The following is a 17,398-nucleotide window of genomic DNA, read 5'->3' as shown; positions in this document are numbered from 1 at the left end:
GTGACGCTGAGCAGAGCGGAGTGGGCGCGGGCTCCCGCCTACAGCTCGGACCTCCATGGCCTCCATGGGTATAGGAGGAAGGAGTGCTCTCTGGGGGCAGGGACCTGCCCAAGCAGAGTGTCAGGACACGTGCGGAGGGGCCACATGACCAGCATGTCTGAGAGACGGAGGGACAGTATGTGACCAGGGCCATCGGGACAATGGCAAGTGACTTGTGATATTTAACCAACGGCTTCGCATGCAGGGTGTCTGACATTTAACCGAAGGTGTCTGATGTTTAACAAAGAACAGCGGACTCGGGACGTCTGATGTTTAACCAAGTGTGTCTGACTTGGTGTCTGAGTGATGTCAGACCCAGGACGTCAGCCCAGCGACGCCGGGAGAGTGCCAAGGGTGGGCTGGCAGTGCCGCGGGACTCACTCTGCCAGGCAGTCGGGGAACCAGGCCCCTCCACTCTACTCGGAACTTCTGCATCGGCCTTCGGGCCGGGGGTGTCTACAGAGAAGGACTTGGCAGCTGTGTCAGGGGACTCGGTGTCCGGGGGTCAGCAGGGTCCAGTGTGGCCCAGCGCTGACACTGGCTGGCACCAGCGTCCTCCACGGCCACGCACGGGGCCTGCAGACCACGTCTGCTCCCTCCTTGCTCACTACATCCCTGCAGGGATGGGGAGTCCACAGAACTTTCCTTCTTGTCACACCACAGACCGTTTCCACTTCCACTCCGCCTCCTGGACCCACTTCAGCCAACAAATCTTCCTCCAGGGCAGCGATGATCGGATGCAGCCCACCTTCCGGCAGGGAGCAGAAGTCACCTCCTTTGTTCTGGCCCATATATACCTACTGATTTGGTCCGCGCTCCCTCTTGAATTTTGATGGCTATTCCGATCTCTCTGACGGGTCAGACCTGCAGGCCTCTGTTCCACGTTCCCCTCTCAGGCTTGGACTCTGTCCAGACACAGGGCTGCCTTAACTTTGACGGTCAAGTTAAGCGGGAAACGTTGCCCATGCTGCCATCCATGGATGCCACGGCCGGCTGGGGGCTCTGGGCCCTGTCTCCTGTGGCTGGCTGGTGGCGGGGGGCGGAGGGGGAGGGGAGCTTTCCTTGCTTGGCCTCTGGCTTCAAGGCTTTTTCTTCCAGTTCCAGGGAGAGAGGGGAGTACTGTGTAGATCCGAGAGGGAACCAACCGTCCCTGCTTCTCCCCTCCTGTCCTTCACAGACCTGCCTGTCCTGAGGCTGCCCGTCTTTGCCCGTCCCCTTCTCCCTGCCCCGCCCTGTCCTGCTGTGCACCTGCCTTCCCCACCCCCTCAGGTCCCCAGTGCAGACAGCGCTTGCCCTCCATTCATCCCCTGCCCCCTCAGCAGCTGGTTCTGAGCACAGAGAAGCAGAGACCCCAGGATCTGGACTGTGTGCACCCAGGCTTGCAAAGCCAGCCAAGTGGCTGAGAACAGCGGAGGGGCCGCTGGTGGTGTGTTTGTGATGTTGGACACGTGCGGGAGCAATCCGGGGGGGGGGCGGGCGGGGTGGAAGTCTGGAAGGCAGGGCACAGGGCTGGGTGGGGGCATGGTGTGGCTGTGACCACGTGTGGGACACGGGGCTGTCGCCCTTTACTCTGCCCAGAGCCTGGGGCCCTAGCCTCCTAGTGAGGCCTCTCGTGGGGCTTGGGAGTGGGGCCAGGCAGGAGAGACCCATATCTGGCAAAGGACCAGCTTCAGCCATGCTGGGTGGGAGCCCAATCCTCCTGCCAGGCTGGCAAAATGCTCCTCCAAGCCATTCTCCTTCCCCTGCCATGACCACGCTGCTGGGCAGGGGCAGAGGGCTGGGGTGGGGTCGTGGGCCCCGGCACAGAAGGCGCAGAGGGTGTGGGTGAGAATGCCATCCCGCACACCAGCCCCGGTGCAGAGGGAGCCTTTCTGGGGGCCCAGGAACCACGAGGAAGGGCAGGCCTGGGCCTTCTCCCTGCCCCGCCCGGGCCTGCTGTGCACCCTCCCATTCGATGCCGATGGCCCCTCCTGGGCTGCTAGGCAGAGGGCACACTCAGCACATTAGCATCGGCGGTGATTGCCACCTTCTCCTCTCTGCTCCCCCCCATCTTCCCCTCCAGGTTTGGTTTCCATAACAACCCCAGAAGGTGGGAGGCTGTGCTAACTGGCAGGTAATGCCCAGCTGGGAGGGGGCCACAGGAAGAGCTCTGGCTGGCGGGCTACAGGCTGGGCCTGGCGGGCTTCCTGACACCCCCTCCAACCCTCCCACCACCTCGAAATCAGGTGGAGGTGGGGGTGGGGGTCAGGTCGAAGCCTGGCCAGGAACACCAGACTTGGGGTGCCTCTCATGGTTATGAGCTAGGAGACATTGCTGCCGATACATTCTACCGTTTTGGGCAAGTGCAGGCTCTCTCTGGGCCTCGGTTTCCCCATCTCCATAAGACAGAGATGGGATGGGGAGTTTCATCGAATACAACTTTGCTGCCACTTAAGACTCCTTGGATTATCCTAAGAGCCCGGCGTTATTGACCCAGTTGGCTAGAGCAAAATGCATTTCACGGCATTCCCACGGCAGCAATTAATTGTTTTCATGAGACAGAACCAGTGTCAGTCAAAGCTGCCAGGCCAACCCAGCCCAGAGCACAGAGCTGACGTCCAGGGGGTCCATGCGGTCCTAGGGACGACAGCGGCCTCTGAGGCCTCGTTCTGCTCTGTCCCCCCGGTTCTGGCACAGGGTGAAGGCAGGCCGGGCACACCTGCTCTGTGACTCCGAGCGGAAGACGGGGTTCCCCATGGGATCCTGTGGGGGATGGAGGCCGGGATTCTCTCCTGAGACGGGACAGGAGGACTGGCGAAGGGCCTGAGGTCACGCAGAGCATTTCCCAGAGTCATGGGCTGAAGATAGGCCAGAGCCTGGTGCCCATCAGACAAGGGCCCAGGGCACGGTGTCTTTCCCAGGCTCAGGGGCATCGTCCTCATGAAACTGTGCTGCTCAGGCTCCGGGGTGGGAAGGCAGCCGCTGTGTCCTTCCTGCTGAGCCCCCTTCCTGTGACACTGGGGCTTCAGGGGCCCATGGACCACTGTCCCTCTCCCATGGGGCACAGCGGCCATACTACCCCTTCCCAAGTCAGTGCAAACTCCCGCTCCCACTCTCCTCCGACCGCATGTTCTCAGCTGACCATCCTGCTTGTTATCACTGAGCAAAACAGCAGCACTCAGAAGAGACAGTTCTCTTGTCATGGGCTCTATGAGTCCACCTCCCTCTCCACCTGAAATCCTGCCTTCCCCACTCAACGCCAGCGCTCCGCCTGGCCCTGGATTCCCCCGCCCTCGGCCTGCTCAAGCTTCCATCCTGCAATTCCCCCTCCTTCACCCCAAACTTCCCTTCTCTCCCGAATGCTGCCCATCTGCCTGCAAAGACACCTCCCTCTTTAAACACCCTCCCTGCACCCATCTTCCCCTCTGGCCACCACCCTGCTTTTGATCCTGTTTACAGCAAATCCCACAACATCGATGTCTCCACTTGCTCCGCCTCCCCTCCTCCCTCTCTCTATAATCAGGCGTAAGTCCTCCACTCATTGACCTGTCTTGTCAAGGTCATTAGCAATATTGACGCTGATGGTCCAGTCTCAGTTCTTGCCTTCCTCACGCAGCCTTGTATCTTTCAAATTGAGTCCCAGACCTCAGTTGGCTTTTGGGGCACTGCTCTCTCCCGATTTCCCTCCACCCTCCCTGGCAGTGCCCTCCCGCTCCCCCCGCCCCCCATCTTGACCCCGAGATGTGGAGCGTCCCTCGGTCCAGCCCCCAGGCGGCTTCCCTGCTCCGCCTACACCCCCTCCTGGATGAGCTCAGCTGGTCTCCTGGCTTTAACACCCTCTGCACCCCGATGGCTTCTGAACGTACGTCTCCAGCTCGGACCTCTAGCCCAAGCTCCAGGTTGGAACCTCCAGCTGCTGACTCCATATCTCGCCCTGGATGTTGTCAAACTTAATACATTCCAAAGTGGCCCTTGGACTCCCTGCCTCCCTCTGCCAGCTCCTCCCTCCATTCTCCATTTCAACAAGTGGTAACACCATTCACCCAGCGGCTCCAGCCAAGGATGGCCCTGGGCTCTCCGGTCAGCCCCATCTTCACTGTATATCCAGAATCTGACCATGGCACTCACCTTCCCCACCTGGACCCTGGTCCACCCCACCCCCTCTCCTGGCTACTAAAATAGCCTCCCAACTGCTCTGCTTCCACCCTTCCCCTCTGTCTCCTGTCCACAAGGCAGCCAGAGCGTTCTTTGGCTCCCATTGCACTTGGCTCTTACTGTGGCCTGGGAGGAGCCTGCCCCCAGCCCCACCACTCTGGGTCCTCCTGCCCCACTACTCTTTCTCCCGCTCGCTCGCTCAGCTCTGCCCAGCACCGGTCTACTGCTCTAAGTCTACACTGAGCCCCTGACCCCAGCTCCTGCTTGGGAGGCCCTCCCTGATCGGTTGTCTCCACCAGAACCCAGCACCCGATGCCTGGGACACTGATGCCTGGGACACCGAGTGACAGGCTTCAACCCAGCCCTTCAGCCAGGGTGTCCTCCCAGGCGAGGAGGCAGGGCCAGGGGTCGCGTTCACTTCCTGGTGAGCTCCTGGGCATTAGTTTTCTCATTTGTAAAATAGGGTAGGGAATCCCCATCCAGCCCACCTCTCTGGCTGGTGGGAGGACCAGTGGGCCATGTCAGGGACCAGGTGCCTTAAAATGAGCCGAATGTGGAGTCTACGACTGGGCAGAGCAGACAAGCTGGTGGGCGTGGCCTGAGTTCCTGGGGATGCCCGGCAGTTCCTGGGGATGCCCGGCAGTTCCTGGGGATGCCCGGCCACTTCCCCAGGCTCCTTCTCTCTCTTTACTGTGGTTTCATTCACAGTCACTGTTCACTGTGGTTGGGACATTTCAGGCTGTAACCCTGGGTTCCCTTGGTGGATAGGCCAGAGGGTGCTCAACCAGAATGTTAACGGTGTCCCGTGAGCACAGGGCTGCCCTGAGGCTACGGACGGGCAGTGGACCTGACCACCGTGGCCTGAGCTACTCTGGGCCCGGCTATCCCACCAGGATGAGCTGAGGGCTCCATCCTGACTTCCCCCTGCCATGGCAGGAAGGTGGGCTGTTAGACGGCCCCATGCAGAGCCACAATGTGGACGGCAGTAGGGAGGCCGGGAGGGCGGGGTGCAGCGAGATGCACTTGTCCCTCGGGGTGGCCTGGCGCAGCACCGCACAACGCAGAGGGGGAGCGAGGTACTCACGCCATGATAATCACGCTGAAGTCCAGCCAGTTCCACGGGTCCCGAAGGAAGGTGAACGCGTGCAGGCAGAAGCCTCGGGCCAGTATCTTGACCAGAGACTCAAAGGTGTAAATGGCAGTGAAGGTGTACCTGGGAGGAGAGACGGGTCTCTCAGGGAGGCGAAGCCTGCGGCCAGGCTCCCCGGCTCCCCAGGAGGTGTGAGTCCTGCGCGGCCCCCTCTCAGGGCCCCCAAGCTGGGCTGGCAGTGTGGGCTGAGCTTTGTCTCCAACCTCCGGCTAACAATCCATCTTCCCATGTGGCTACTCATACAGAGTGCCTGCCACGTGCCCCCTGTGCCTCCATCTCCTCTTGGTTGTCTTGATGTCAGAGGACCCTCCACCGACCTCCTTACCCCAGGCCTGGGAGTCCATGGGCACAGGCCTATGGTGGCCACTGGGTCTGCCCCGTGGGACAGTAAGGACACCCAAGTCACAGCCCCTCGCCTTATTTGTGGGTCCTCAGCAGCTAGTGAGGAGAGAGCATGGTCCGCGCTCAACCGCCTACAGGGCAGGTGGCTACAGATGTCTATCGTGACCTTGGAAAGGGGGTTCTATTCTAACACCTGAGGACGGGTAGGGACTGTTCTCTCTGCCTGGGGTGGGCTGAAGGCTCCTACATGCCTGGATGCAGGGGCTGTGGCCCCAGGAATGGAGAGGGCCACCCCCTGTGCCCCCCAGGTCCCAGCAGCTGGATGCAGGCCCCGGGGAGGGGCCAGCACTGAAGGTCCGTGTGAACAGGGAACGGCCACCCGCAAGCTTCTTTCCATTCTCCTGAAAACAGGAGCCAGATGCACCACAGCCTCTCAGGTCTGCTCAGCACCCGCGGGTAAGGCTGTCATCGGGGAAGGACGGAGCAGAAGCAGTTTTCTAAACGGTGCACATGGTGACAGAGGCAGGACTCGGAGGGAAAAGGCGGCAGAGTGTGGTGTTGAAGTGGGGAGAGCCCTGCGCCTCTTCCGGGCGGCCGCACCTCCCAGCGGCATGGTATCGGGCAAGGCACTACTCTCCTCCTCTGTCTCCTCATCTGTCAAATAGGATGTCCGCCTACCCTCCTGGGTCCCCGTGAGGGTTAAAGGAGGTGATGATGTTTACTGTTCAATGGCAGACCCATGCGCTAAGCGCTCAATCAGTTATTATTATTGTTGCTGCTGTTTTTTGAGAGCCTTCTCCCATGTCCTCAGGCCTCGTTGGGGGGAACCCCTACTTTGCCGACCTGGAAAGCTTCCTCCCCTGAGGGCACAACTCAGAGCAGGAAGCTGGCAGGAGGGGAAGCAGCAAAAGAGGGTGGGGGCTGGGCCAAGAACCCCCCAGGTGGATGCGTCCCTGAGCCTGGGCCCAGCCCTCTTCAGGGGTGACTGGCGGGGCCGCAGAATAGAAGGGGGAGGAAGGGGGGGAGGGCCCAGCCGGAGAGGCCCTGCAGATACTCACTCGACATACTTGGTCCAGGGTGGAGGGTCGTGCTGGGCCATGAACACGCAGTTGGTCAGGATGGTGCACATGATGAGCATGCTGAAGAGCGTGGCCAGGGGTCAAGGAAAACCACGCTGAGGGGTGGGGGTCAGCCAGGCCACCAGGGCCAGAGGGGCCTGGCCCGGGGGTCGTCACTCCCAGGCCAGGGCTGCCACAGCCATGAGACAGAGGCTCCAAGAAGACACATTGGAGCTGTGCCCAGTCCTTACCAACCTCCCCACCCAGGCTGGCCTCTGTCCTCTCCCTGGCACTGCAGCCCCTGAGAGGGACCAGACACACGAACCTGCACCTTTAGCAGGTCCCCTGAAGGGCCCATCTGGAGGCAAGGGGGGAAGGGCACGCCCAGACCTCGGAGGTTTTTATAGCTTCTTTGGAGGGAGGTGGCATTTGTAAACCTCCTCAGGGGCCACTGTCGGAGAGGAAGGCCATGGTGCAGGGTCCGAGTCCCCCCACCCCCCCAGTTCTGTAGGCGCAGCCCAGGCTGACCTGTGGCCTAGGACTTCTCCGTCGAAGTGTCCTGCTGACACAGCTTCTGTACCTTGTTGGGACACACTGGCCCCGGGAGGCAGGGGGCAGCTTCCCCAGCTGCTTCCTGCCTTGGCACATCTCTTCACTCTTGTCCTCTCTCCCACCTCATACACACCTTCTCCTCCTCTAAGACACGCACCCCCCCCCTCTGAGCAGGAGCACCCCCCGCCGGAGCACCCCCAATAGAGCACTCCCCAGCAGGAGCACCTTAGCATGTGGTTGCTCTCCGACTGTCCATGTCCCCAGCCAGAGGGGAGCTCTTCAAATGCTCGGACTGTCCTGGGCATCCTTCCGGGCCCTTGGCCTTGAACTGAACTGCCTCAGGCCTCGTCTGGCCCTGACTCTTGGGCTGTTAAGTCCCAGCTGCTGCTTCAGGCTGGACTGATCTCCACGGCCTCCCTCACCCCTGCAAGACCTAGAGAAGCAAGGGGCAGACCCTGGGCCCCCCGTGGGCTGGGGTACCCCCAAGAGGCCTGGCCTGGAACAGGAATACTCTGCTGCCCTTACAAATCCCCTCCCCAGCCAGAGAGGAAAGGCTGGGCCTCCTCCTCCCTGTGGCTGCCCCAGGCTCCCCACGCTGCCCCAGCCTCAGCCCCTCATTCCCACAGGCTGCCCGGAGCTGCGGTAATTGAGCTCCAGGGGCCTGCCTCCTTCCTCCTACCACAGCTCCACCTCTTCCACGGCCCGACCCGGCCTCGGCAGATGGGGAGACCAATGCAGTCAGACTGGAGATCGGGCCGAGCTGGGAGCTGACTTGTAAGTGAAGGGGCTGCCCCAGCTGGGGGCAGAAGTGAGGCCTCTCAAGGAATCCAGGTGGGAGCTCTCCACACCCCCAGTCCTCCTAGAGCAGTGGTTCTCAACCTGTGGGTCGCGACCCCTTTGGGGGTCGAACGACCCTTTCACAGGGGTCGCCTAAGACCATCGGAAAACACATAATTACATATTGTTTTTGTGATTAATCACTATGCTTTTATTATGTTCAATGTGTAACAATGAAAATACATCCTGCATATCAGATATTTACATGACGATTCATAACAGTAGCAACATTACAGTTATGAAGTAGCAATGAAAATAACTTTATGGTTGGGGGTCACCACAACATGAGGAACTGTATTAAAGGGTCGAGGCATTAAGAAGGTTGAGAACCACTGTTCTAGAGAGACTAGGGAACCGGCAATCGCATGCCGAACCCGGCCCCCAGTTACAATAAACTCTCCAGGTTCTTATCTGGGATGAGAGGGGTCAGGCTTTGGAGCCCCCTTAATCAAACCACAGCTGCTCAGCTCCCAAGCCACAGCCCCCAGGGAGCCTGCATTCCTCCCTGGCAGGGAACAACCGCCCCCCGCCCCCCCAGGCACTGAGGTCCCCCCTTACGCCTAGCTTGGTGTCTGCATCCACCTGCCTGTGTGACAATCTCTGTGTCAGGCCCACCTCCCTCTCCAGCTTTCAAAGGCAGGATCAGATTCCCATCTCAGTTTCTCTCTCTCTCTCTCTCTCTCACACACACACACACACACACACACACACACACACACGCCCCACACCTGGCTCCATGCTGAGTCTTTCCTCATCGGGCAGACAGTTAACAAGCCCCTTGACCAGACTTCACTCACCCCACAGGCTGCTAAGCCCTCTATGAGGATCCCAGATGAGCCCCGCCGTCTGAAATGATGCTAAGAGCAAGCACTTATGGAGCCGGGTGCCAAGCTCTGCTCTCTGAATCCATGAACTAATTCGATCCTCCCAACAACCCATGAGGAGATACTTCACAGACGGAGGAGACCAAGGCACAGAGAGGTGAAGGTGAAGGATACTGTAGCCGGTAGAACAACAGCCCCCTGAAGACAACCAGACTCTGATCCCCAGAAACGGTGATTGTTCATTGATGTGGCGAAGGGACTTTGCAGATGTGATTAAACTGAGGATCCTAAGATGCAGAGACTATCCTGGGTTTTCTGGGTGGGCCCAGGGTCATCACAGGGTCCTTACAAGTGAGCGGGGATGGGGGACGGGGGACGGGGGGCAGGGAGCCAGCCTCGGAGGGATGCGTGTGAGAAAGACTCCACCAGCTGTCACGGGCTGAAAGATGAAATGGACCGAGAGCCAGGAAATCACGCAGCCGCTACAGACGGAAAAGCCTAGAAGGCATTCTCCCCAGAGCCTCCACACAGGGGGAGCCCTGCCGATGTCTTGATTTTAACCCGGGAGAACTTTTGGGATTTCTGACTCCAGGAACTGCAAGGGGATCGTTTCGTGTTGCTTTAAGCTGCTAGGCTCGCGGTGATTTGCTACAGCAGCCGCAGAAAATGACTGTCGGTACACAGCTGGCCCACGGCAGAGCCCAGCTCAGCCACAGCTGGCCCACACCGGAGCCCCTGCACAATGACAACAAAAGTCACCGGGGCCACCCCTGCCTCCAGGCTGCAGCCTCCTCACCCAGCAAGGGGGAATGCGATCCCACCCTGGCCCTTTGCCACCCACAGAGCAGCATGAAAACCAAACACACGCAGGGCTCACACCTGAGAGTAAGCAGCTCGGCCGGTGTGGCTCAAGAGCTGAGTGTCATCCCGCACCAAGAGGTCACTGGTTCGATTCCCAGTCAGGGCACATGCCTGGGTTGTGGGCTCCATCCCTAGTAGGGGCCGTGCAGGAGGCAGCTGATCAATGTCTCTCTCTCTCAACAATAACAACATATATATATATATATATATATATATATATATATATATATATATAAACATATATATATATATATACAAACATATATATATATATGTATATATATATATTTTTAAAAAGTGTAAGCAGACTGCCATGCAGGAGTGAACTTATTTGCCATTTTTAAGAACTGCCATAAGAACCGCCACCTGTGTGGGAGACAGGGAGGCCCTGGACTCACGGGGCTGCTCTGAGATAGGCTGTTATAAGAAACCAGCCCTGCCTCCAGCTGGGCTTCCTGGAGGAGGTGTTCAGACAGGCCCCGGAGGCTGGCTAGGCTTCCTCTATCCATCAGTCAGCCCAGCGGTCGTGGCAAAAGAGGGTGGGCTGAGGAGGCGGAGACCCCCCCTTCCGTGGAGCCAAGCCGCTCCTGGCTGTGGGGGAGCCGCTCACAGCTCTCACTAGAGTGGAGAAGGCCCTTGGCAGGGAGCAGCAGGGTGGACAGGCTGCCTTGGCCCAGAGGACTTGCCTGGACACGGACAGAGGGGAGCTGGACTCTAACAGCCAGACTCAGGGATGAGCCAGAGGAGACAGCACCCTCCCACCCCCCAAATCCTGCAGCCAGTCTGGGCCCCACAGAGAGAAGTGATGGGCTGCCTGTCCGGGCGTAGCAGACTCTAGTCTCTGCCACTTGATGCTCAAAACCCTGCTGGCTCTCCTGGCCTTGAGGAGAGGACACCCCTTCCACTGCTCTCCGCCATGTGTGTGTGTGTGTGTGTGTGTGTGACCACTTCCCACACAGACTGAGCCTCAAGTCCATCGGGCTTTAGCCCAAAGCATCGCCAGGTCCTCCATGGAGCCCAGCCCGGAGCCAGCACCAGAGAGATGAGTCAGGTGCACTCCTGGCCAGGCCACACCTGTTTGCACTGCCTGGTTCTTTCGGGCTGATGACTGAGCTGGTCCGGTGTGTGGGCAGAAGCACAGGCCAGCTCTCCAGGCCTGAGCCCAGCGGAACATCTCCCATCCTGTCGTGTCATTGTCCCCAAACACCCACGCCCGGCCTCCTGGTTAAAAAGCCAGCGAGGACCGCCTCCCAAGGAGTCAACTCCCCAAGGGAAGGGAAGGAACGGAGCGGGTGTTTTCATAGATTTGTGCTATGAAGCGAACACACACACACACACACACACAAACATGCGGTTTGATTGCCCATTTGAATCTGCTAGAGACGTGGGAGGCTCTGTGAACAGATCCTGGGCACCCAGGCAGGCGGATGCCTCTTGGTGTGAACATGAGGCCTCTCAATGTGACTGCGGCGGGATTGGGAGTTCAGTCAGTTCCTTTTATTTAATCCCGGCAGGAGCACATCTTGCAGCATTTTAGCAGAAGCACATAGGGAGCCATAATTCAACATGCCCATATTTACCTTTGAGGCACCTTCCCAGCATGCACTGCCAGCGTGGCGCACAGGGCACAGCTGAGCTGAATCAGCGTGCACTCGCGAGCACGGCACTGGGAGCGCCTGGGTTGTTGCCAGTGAGCAGGGGCTGCGTTCCCGCCCCCTCCTCAGCCTGTCTTTGCCCCTCCTGCCCTTTCCAAAGGGCCTGGCACAGACCTCTGCACAGTGAGGACTTAGGCGTTTGAATGGATAGTAAAGATGTAAGCCACTAGCTACGGGTATAGCATTTCCCTTTCGAAAGATGAAAAAGTTCTAGAGATTTGTTGCACAGCAACGTGCGTGAAGGTGACATCAGTGTACTGTACACTTGAAAATGGGCAAGAAGGTACATCTTAGATGTCTTCTAACACAATACAAAATGTAAGCAGAGAGAAAGTTCCTAATTCAAAACATGACATCTGTGAGCATTAGAAATGCACAGTGACTGCTCATGGGCAGGGGGTTTCTGCTTGGGGTGGTGACTTTTATGGTACGTGAATTATATCTTTATTTTTTTTAAATGCATGGAAAAGCTGTGGAGCCCTAGGCCTCGCACTGGTGACTGAGGTGTTCCAGGTGAGGCTGAGGTGGCCCTCACAGACTGACTTTTGGAAACAACTGCCCTAGGACAGTATGTTCAGGAATCCTTGGGACCCGCTAAAACGTTTGCAAGTTGGGCCTGAGATTTGGCAGTTCCTACAAGATCCCCGTGATGCTGATGCCACTGGTGGGTGGACCTCACTCTACATGGCAAGGCTCAGGGCACGGAGCTGCTCCCAAACCTCACAGATCTAGGCCCGTTCCTCATTGTCAGTGCCCCCTGAGCCCACTAAGGGGCGCTGTTGAGGGCCTGCCATGGTCCCCCACCCATCCCCAGGCAGTGGAGTGCCAAGGCAGCCGCTAGGAGCCCAGCACAGGGCCTCTCTCATGCTGAGCCACTTCCCTGGGGCAGCTGTCCTGGGAGATATGGGCTGGCTCAGAGCCCTCAGGGCTAGTCCTGCTGGGTGGTACCAGGACCTCCCAGCCTCAGAATCACTGTTCAATAGACCCTCTGGCTAGGCTGGGACCTCCAGTGTCCCCACAGCTTCCCTGGCCCACCTCCTCCCCGGCCTCATCGGCCCCACCCCCACCCAGGGCTGTGCAGGGGCCCTGGGGCTGCTGCCGCATCTCTGGGGGGTGCTGCCGCTGCCAGGCAGTGCTGGGTTGGTTAGATACCAGGAGGAGAAACCCCAGGGGGGAGCTCGAGCAGGTGCCAGGGAGGCCACACCCTCACAGTGAGGCCGTAGTCAGGCTCAGAGCAAGACAGGCGGCTGGTCTCTCCTCTCCGCTGCCCGCCCCACTGTTCTCGCCAGGCTGTGCCCACACACCTGCAGGAATGACAGCTATTCCTGTAGCTGTCTCATCCCTCTTAGGGGACTATAACATTCCCCAGGGGGGCAAGGACAGGGTCTTATTCAGCTTAATACCCTCAGGGTGCCCAGCAAAGTCCCGGGCATCTACAGGGCGCTTGGGACCAGTGGCAGAAGGGCCCACAATTAAACCTAGACCCACTCTCGCCTCACCAAGTAAGATATAGCTGTGCATGGCAGGCGGCCCCCTGAACACGGCCCCTCTCCACGGACGTGTCTGCCCACCCAGCTGATGCTGCTGCCACAGCGTTAAGTGTGGGACTTCCCTGGCCTTACACGTGTCTCAGCCACCTCCTGAGAAAGGCAGGCGTGAGCGGAGGAGGGGAGCGAGAGGGCCTGCATGCAGAGAACGGAGGCAGATCTGAGCCCCTCCTGTTAACCCCTAGGGTAAGGATCGGCATGGGGCCCCGGGGGAGCCATCCTCAGCCCTGCCCAGCCCAGACAGGAAAACCCCAGAGCTGTCAGCAACGGTCTTGGTTACTTCGTCCCTCACTGGGCAGCTGTCTTCGTGAGCCTCTTGCCCGCCCAGAGGTTCACGGGTGAGGTCTCTGCCTTTGGCCCTCCAGAGCGGGGAACGAAGAGGGACCTTCGGGGGCTCCATCCGGCCAGCCCACCGCACCCACAACTAATCACACGGCTGAGCCCAGCAGCACGGACGCCCAGGACTCTGCAGCCAGCTCTGCCCTCTCGGAGGGCTGTCTGTGGGGCCCCTCTTCTGAAGTGGGGAGAACAGCCGTGCCTGGATGCTGGCACCCCGTCCCATGGGTGGTCCAAGACCAGTACATGTCCCCCATACTCCACGGCTCTCCTGGGCGGCCACAGCTTTTTTAGGCTGTGGTTTATATATATTACTGAACACTAACCCGAGCTCTTTGAGATACTCCGAAACTGCAAACACTGTGTCAACACCTAATCAAAAAGCAAGCGCTGCACCCCCTCGGAAGATGCCCATGTGCCGAGGAGCCAGAGGCCTCTCTCTTGGGAAGTGGTTTCTCCTTGGCTGAGGTCCCTGCGAGTGGGTGGGGAGGTGCAGGGGGAGGGGACACCTGGGGACAGTACCAGAGCCAGGGGACACCGACAGGCCTCATTCCTTCCGGCACGTTCAGTAGCTTAGCTCCTAGGACATTTCTCTCCTGAAAAATCAGAGCAGGGTTCCCCAAACTTCCACGGGCCCAGGACTCCACTGGGACCTTGTTACAATGCAGGTGTTGGCCGGCAGGTCTGGGCTGGGGTCGGAGACTCTACATTTCCAACCGGCTCCTCCCGGCGGATGATCGGGCTGCTTGTTTGAGGACTTGGCCCTGCCCTGTCCACCCGCCACATGGGGCCCAGAGGGCACGCCGAGCAGGCACTGCCCGCAAAGGATATGAATGAACCAGGATCTTCACGGCCGCTCTCCGGATGGGGTGGAAGGGGCTGAGGACGTACAAGGCGTTGGTGGCACTGAACCGGAAGATGGTCTTGCCTTTATTCAGCACGATGAAGGTCTGTGGACAGAGAGCTGCTTTAGGTCGGGGTGGAAGCCCCTCGGCCCTTGTGGAGACAGGTTTGGGGGGCAGTATTGGCTTAAACCCTAGAGCCCTGGCTAAGGGGTGGGGTGGCAAGAAGAGAGGGCCTGAGGGAGGGGTGAGGGATGGGGGAGCAGCATATTCTGAAGGTCATTGGACTCTCACTGGGTCACCATGGCTGGGAGGGGGTGAGGTCAAGTTTAGGAGAATGTCAAGGGTGGGTGGGATTTCCTTTACGTTCAAAATGACCATCCCAACAAGAAGGGCTCTCCTGATCCTGGCTGAATTGCTGTCACAGCAGCGGCCGGGGCTCAGCGGACGCTCCCTCCTTCTCCTTCTCCCTTGGACCTCTCCCTGCCTGGTGTGGCTTCCCCACTGGACCACGGGGGAGTGAAGCCCGAGGGGTGAAGACCAGGGTGGGGAAAGGGCAGACCCTAGCCCAGCAGAGAGCAGCGTTCCCATGACCCTGTCTCCCTTCCCATGACCCTGTCTCCCGGAGCCCAGGACAGATGTCAGCCCCACCCCGTGACACAGTGTCTCCCCTGGAGGGATTGTGAGCAGCCCAAGGTAGACCCTTCCCCAAGCTCCCAGAAGACACTGTCTACACAGCACGATGGGGCATGAGCATCGTGGCCGAGCCTCAGGCGCATCGAGTGGGTGTTTGGGCCGGCCCCCGAGGACAGCGGCCATGCCCCTGCCCAGCTGTACGGTGGCACGGCCGAGGCGGCACGGGGCTGGGCTCTCGCTTCTCTAAGGCGGCCGTTGCTGCTGAGACAAGGCTCTGTTTAATCTGGGTAGGGGGACGGGTTGACCAGATATCCCAGGACCAAACGTGCTGCTGTGGTGCCTGCCTTGCCCTGTGGGTTGCGGGCAGTGTGGCCGGGGTCAGAAAGGAGAGACAGAGGTTAGAGACCAGAATCATACCTGGGCCTCGGTTCAAGTATTCCCGGTCACAGGGACAGAGAGAGTGTCCCTGACTCCTTCCAGGCCCAGCTGCCACCAGCCCCCGCAGCTCAGCTCAGCCCTGCCGTTGGGTCCCCGTGCCACGACTGCTGCCTGTCCCAGCGAACTACGACCTAACCACCCCTTTGAGTTGCCATGGTAGCCTTGACTTGCCACCAGCTGCGGTCTTACCCCCACCCTAATTCTTACTTCTAGCTCTGACCAACCATGACCTAAGCCCACCCACCCTGACGAATCCCAACTCCCAGCCTAACTCTGACCCAAACTTGGCCCCAGCCACCAACCGGAACCCCGCCTGAGTCACGTGAACCAGGGGGAAGCAGGGCAGGTTCAAGGTCTCCCTGCCCACCTGTGCTCACACACAGATGTGGCTTTCCCTTCACCCTTGCCCACTCCCACCAGCATTGACGCGTGGAGACAGTCTGGAACCATACCACCCTCAGCCCCTTAGTCTCCTAAATGCCATCTCACACAGTCAGGTGCCCGGTGACACAGACACACAGCACTTACACCGGCCATGGACTTGTACCCGCCCTGGGAACACAGGTCCCCGCTGTGCTCACTGCTTCCTCCGCCCTGTGCTGACTGCAGCCCGTGAGCAGCCACTGTCCACGGTCCCTGCCTTCTGGGGAAAGTTGTCCCCCCAGTTCAAACCCACTTTCCTCCAGCAGGGAGGGTGAAGTGAGGGTGGCCAGGCTGGGGACCAGGCTTCTGCAGGAGCCCTGCGTGCCCGGGGTCTGGCCGGGTGCAGGGCTGGGCATTCAGTCCTGAGAGGTGAGGTCAGGGCAGGGGACTCCGACGGGGAGCTCACCTTCTGGATAGAAATCTATACGAGGCGGGAGCCTGACTCACCCTGTCCAGTGGGTAAAAGCCACCTCCTCTCCCTACACAGAGGAGGGACAACGGCAAGACAAGCCCCTCCCCACCCCTCTCAGACTTCCCACCGGCCAGCTTGGTCCCGCTGCCAGCCAAGGCCCAGTGGGTCCTCTGAGGCTGCCCACCGTCCCCAGTGAGGAGCGGGGACGCCGTGCTCTGGGGCCCAAACTCAACTCAGGACAGGACTCAGGGCCCGCCTCCAGCTCACACACACCATGGGGATGGGGTGCAGAGCTCCGCAGGTGAAGGCTAACCCCAGACAATTCCCCAAGCAGGGACTCCACCGGGTAGCAAGACTGTCACTGTGGCTGCCCTCTCTTTCCTCCTAACACCAAACAATCCCGGCTGCATATGTCTGGCCTTTTATTCTGGAACTCCAAAAGGAAGGTGATTGGAATATAGATCACTGATGACTCACTCCCCCAGCGCCCAGAGGAGCCCGCCCCAAAGAGCCCAGTGTGATGCCAAGGCCCTGTCCCCAACTGCCCGTTGGGGAAGCGTGGGAAGGGGTGGGGGAGTGGGGAGTGGGGGAGTGGGGAGTGGGGGAGGGGTAGGGGAGGGGGAGGGGGAGGGTCACGGGGTGGGGAAGTGCAGTCACCTTTTGGGTGCTATAGAAGGGGTCCAAGTCCTCCAGGGGCTCCCCAAGGAGCTCTCGGGGCGGGTTGCCGTAGAGATCCGGCAGCTTTTTCGAGGCCTGCAGGTCCAGCTGGGGTTGGAGAGCCTCCTCCTCGGGCAGCCCGTCCCGGCTCTCCTGCAGGGTGGCCGAGCCCCGGGCTTGCTTCTCCGCCATGCGCTTCTCGATGGCCGCCAGGGACTCCCGGGTGAACCTGTGGAAGCTGCTGGGGCCCCGAGGTACCAGGACGTCTGCCATCTTCTCATCCTGCTTCTGGGGCCCAGGCTGTCCTCCGGCCGCCTGCGGGGAAGCTGGAAGACACAGACGCCAGGCCTGACGCCACGCCCAGGGCCAGAGGGCAGGGTGGCGGACCTGCGGGGGAGCGGCTGTGCTGGCGGAGGGAAGGGCACGGTGTGCGAAGATGCTCCCAGACCAGGCCCGGTCTCCCCACGGGCACACCTGGTGGCTGCTGGCCTGGGTAAGCCCGGGGCCCTCCAGGCTGTGGGTGTGCACAGGGGCCCACAGGACCGTCACTCCTCACACCCCAAAGAGCACGTCTGAGTGCCAGTGGGCAAGAGTGATGGCGTCACCGAAGCTCCTCTTTCTGCCCCACTCAGCACAGAGGGAACACTGGCACCTG

At 59.9% G+C, this 17,398-nt stretch overlaps 1 protein-coding gene across 1 annotated transcript; it reads right to left on the bottom strand.

Moving 5' to 3' along the window:
* Positions 1-5,257: 5,257 nt before the first annotated feature.
* On the bottom strand, positions 5,258-17,066 carry LOC102440894 (sodium channel protein type 5 subunit alpha-like; the record flags this gene model as incomplete). The annotated part of the gene is made up of 4 exons (XM_006108525.1): positions 16,744-17,066; positions 14,167-14,285; positions 6,724-6,813; positions 5,258-5,386 (listed from the first exon to the last, which is right to left on the bottom strand). Coding segments are annotated over exons 1-4 (611 nt in total), but the record flags the coding sequence as incomplete, so codon positions are not given.
* Between the last annotated feature and the right edge of the window lie 332 nt (positions 17,067-17,398).

This window comes from Myotis lucifugus, unplaced genomic scaffold (assembly GCF_000147115.1).
Source record: "Myotis lucifugus unplaced genomic scaffold, Myoluc2.0 scaffold_2580, whole genome shotgun sequence".
Classification (NCBI taxonomy): domain Eukaryota; kingdom Metazoa; phylum Chordata; class Mammalia; order Chiroptera; family Vespertilionidae; genus Myotis; species Myotis lucifugus.
This window is presented reverse-complemented; position numbering and strand designations above follow the sequence as displayed.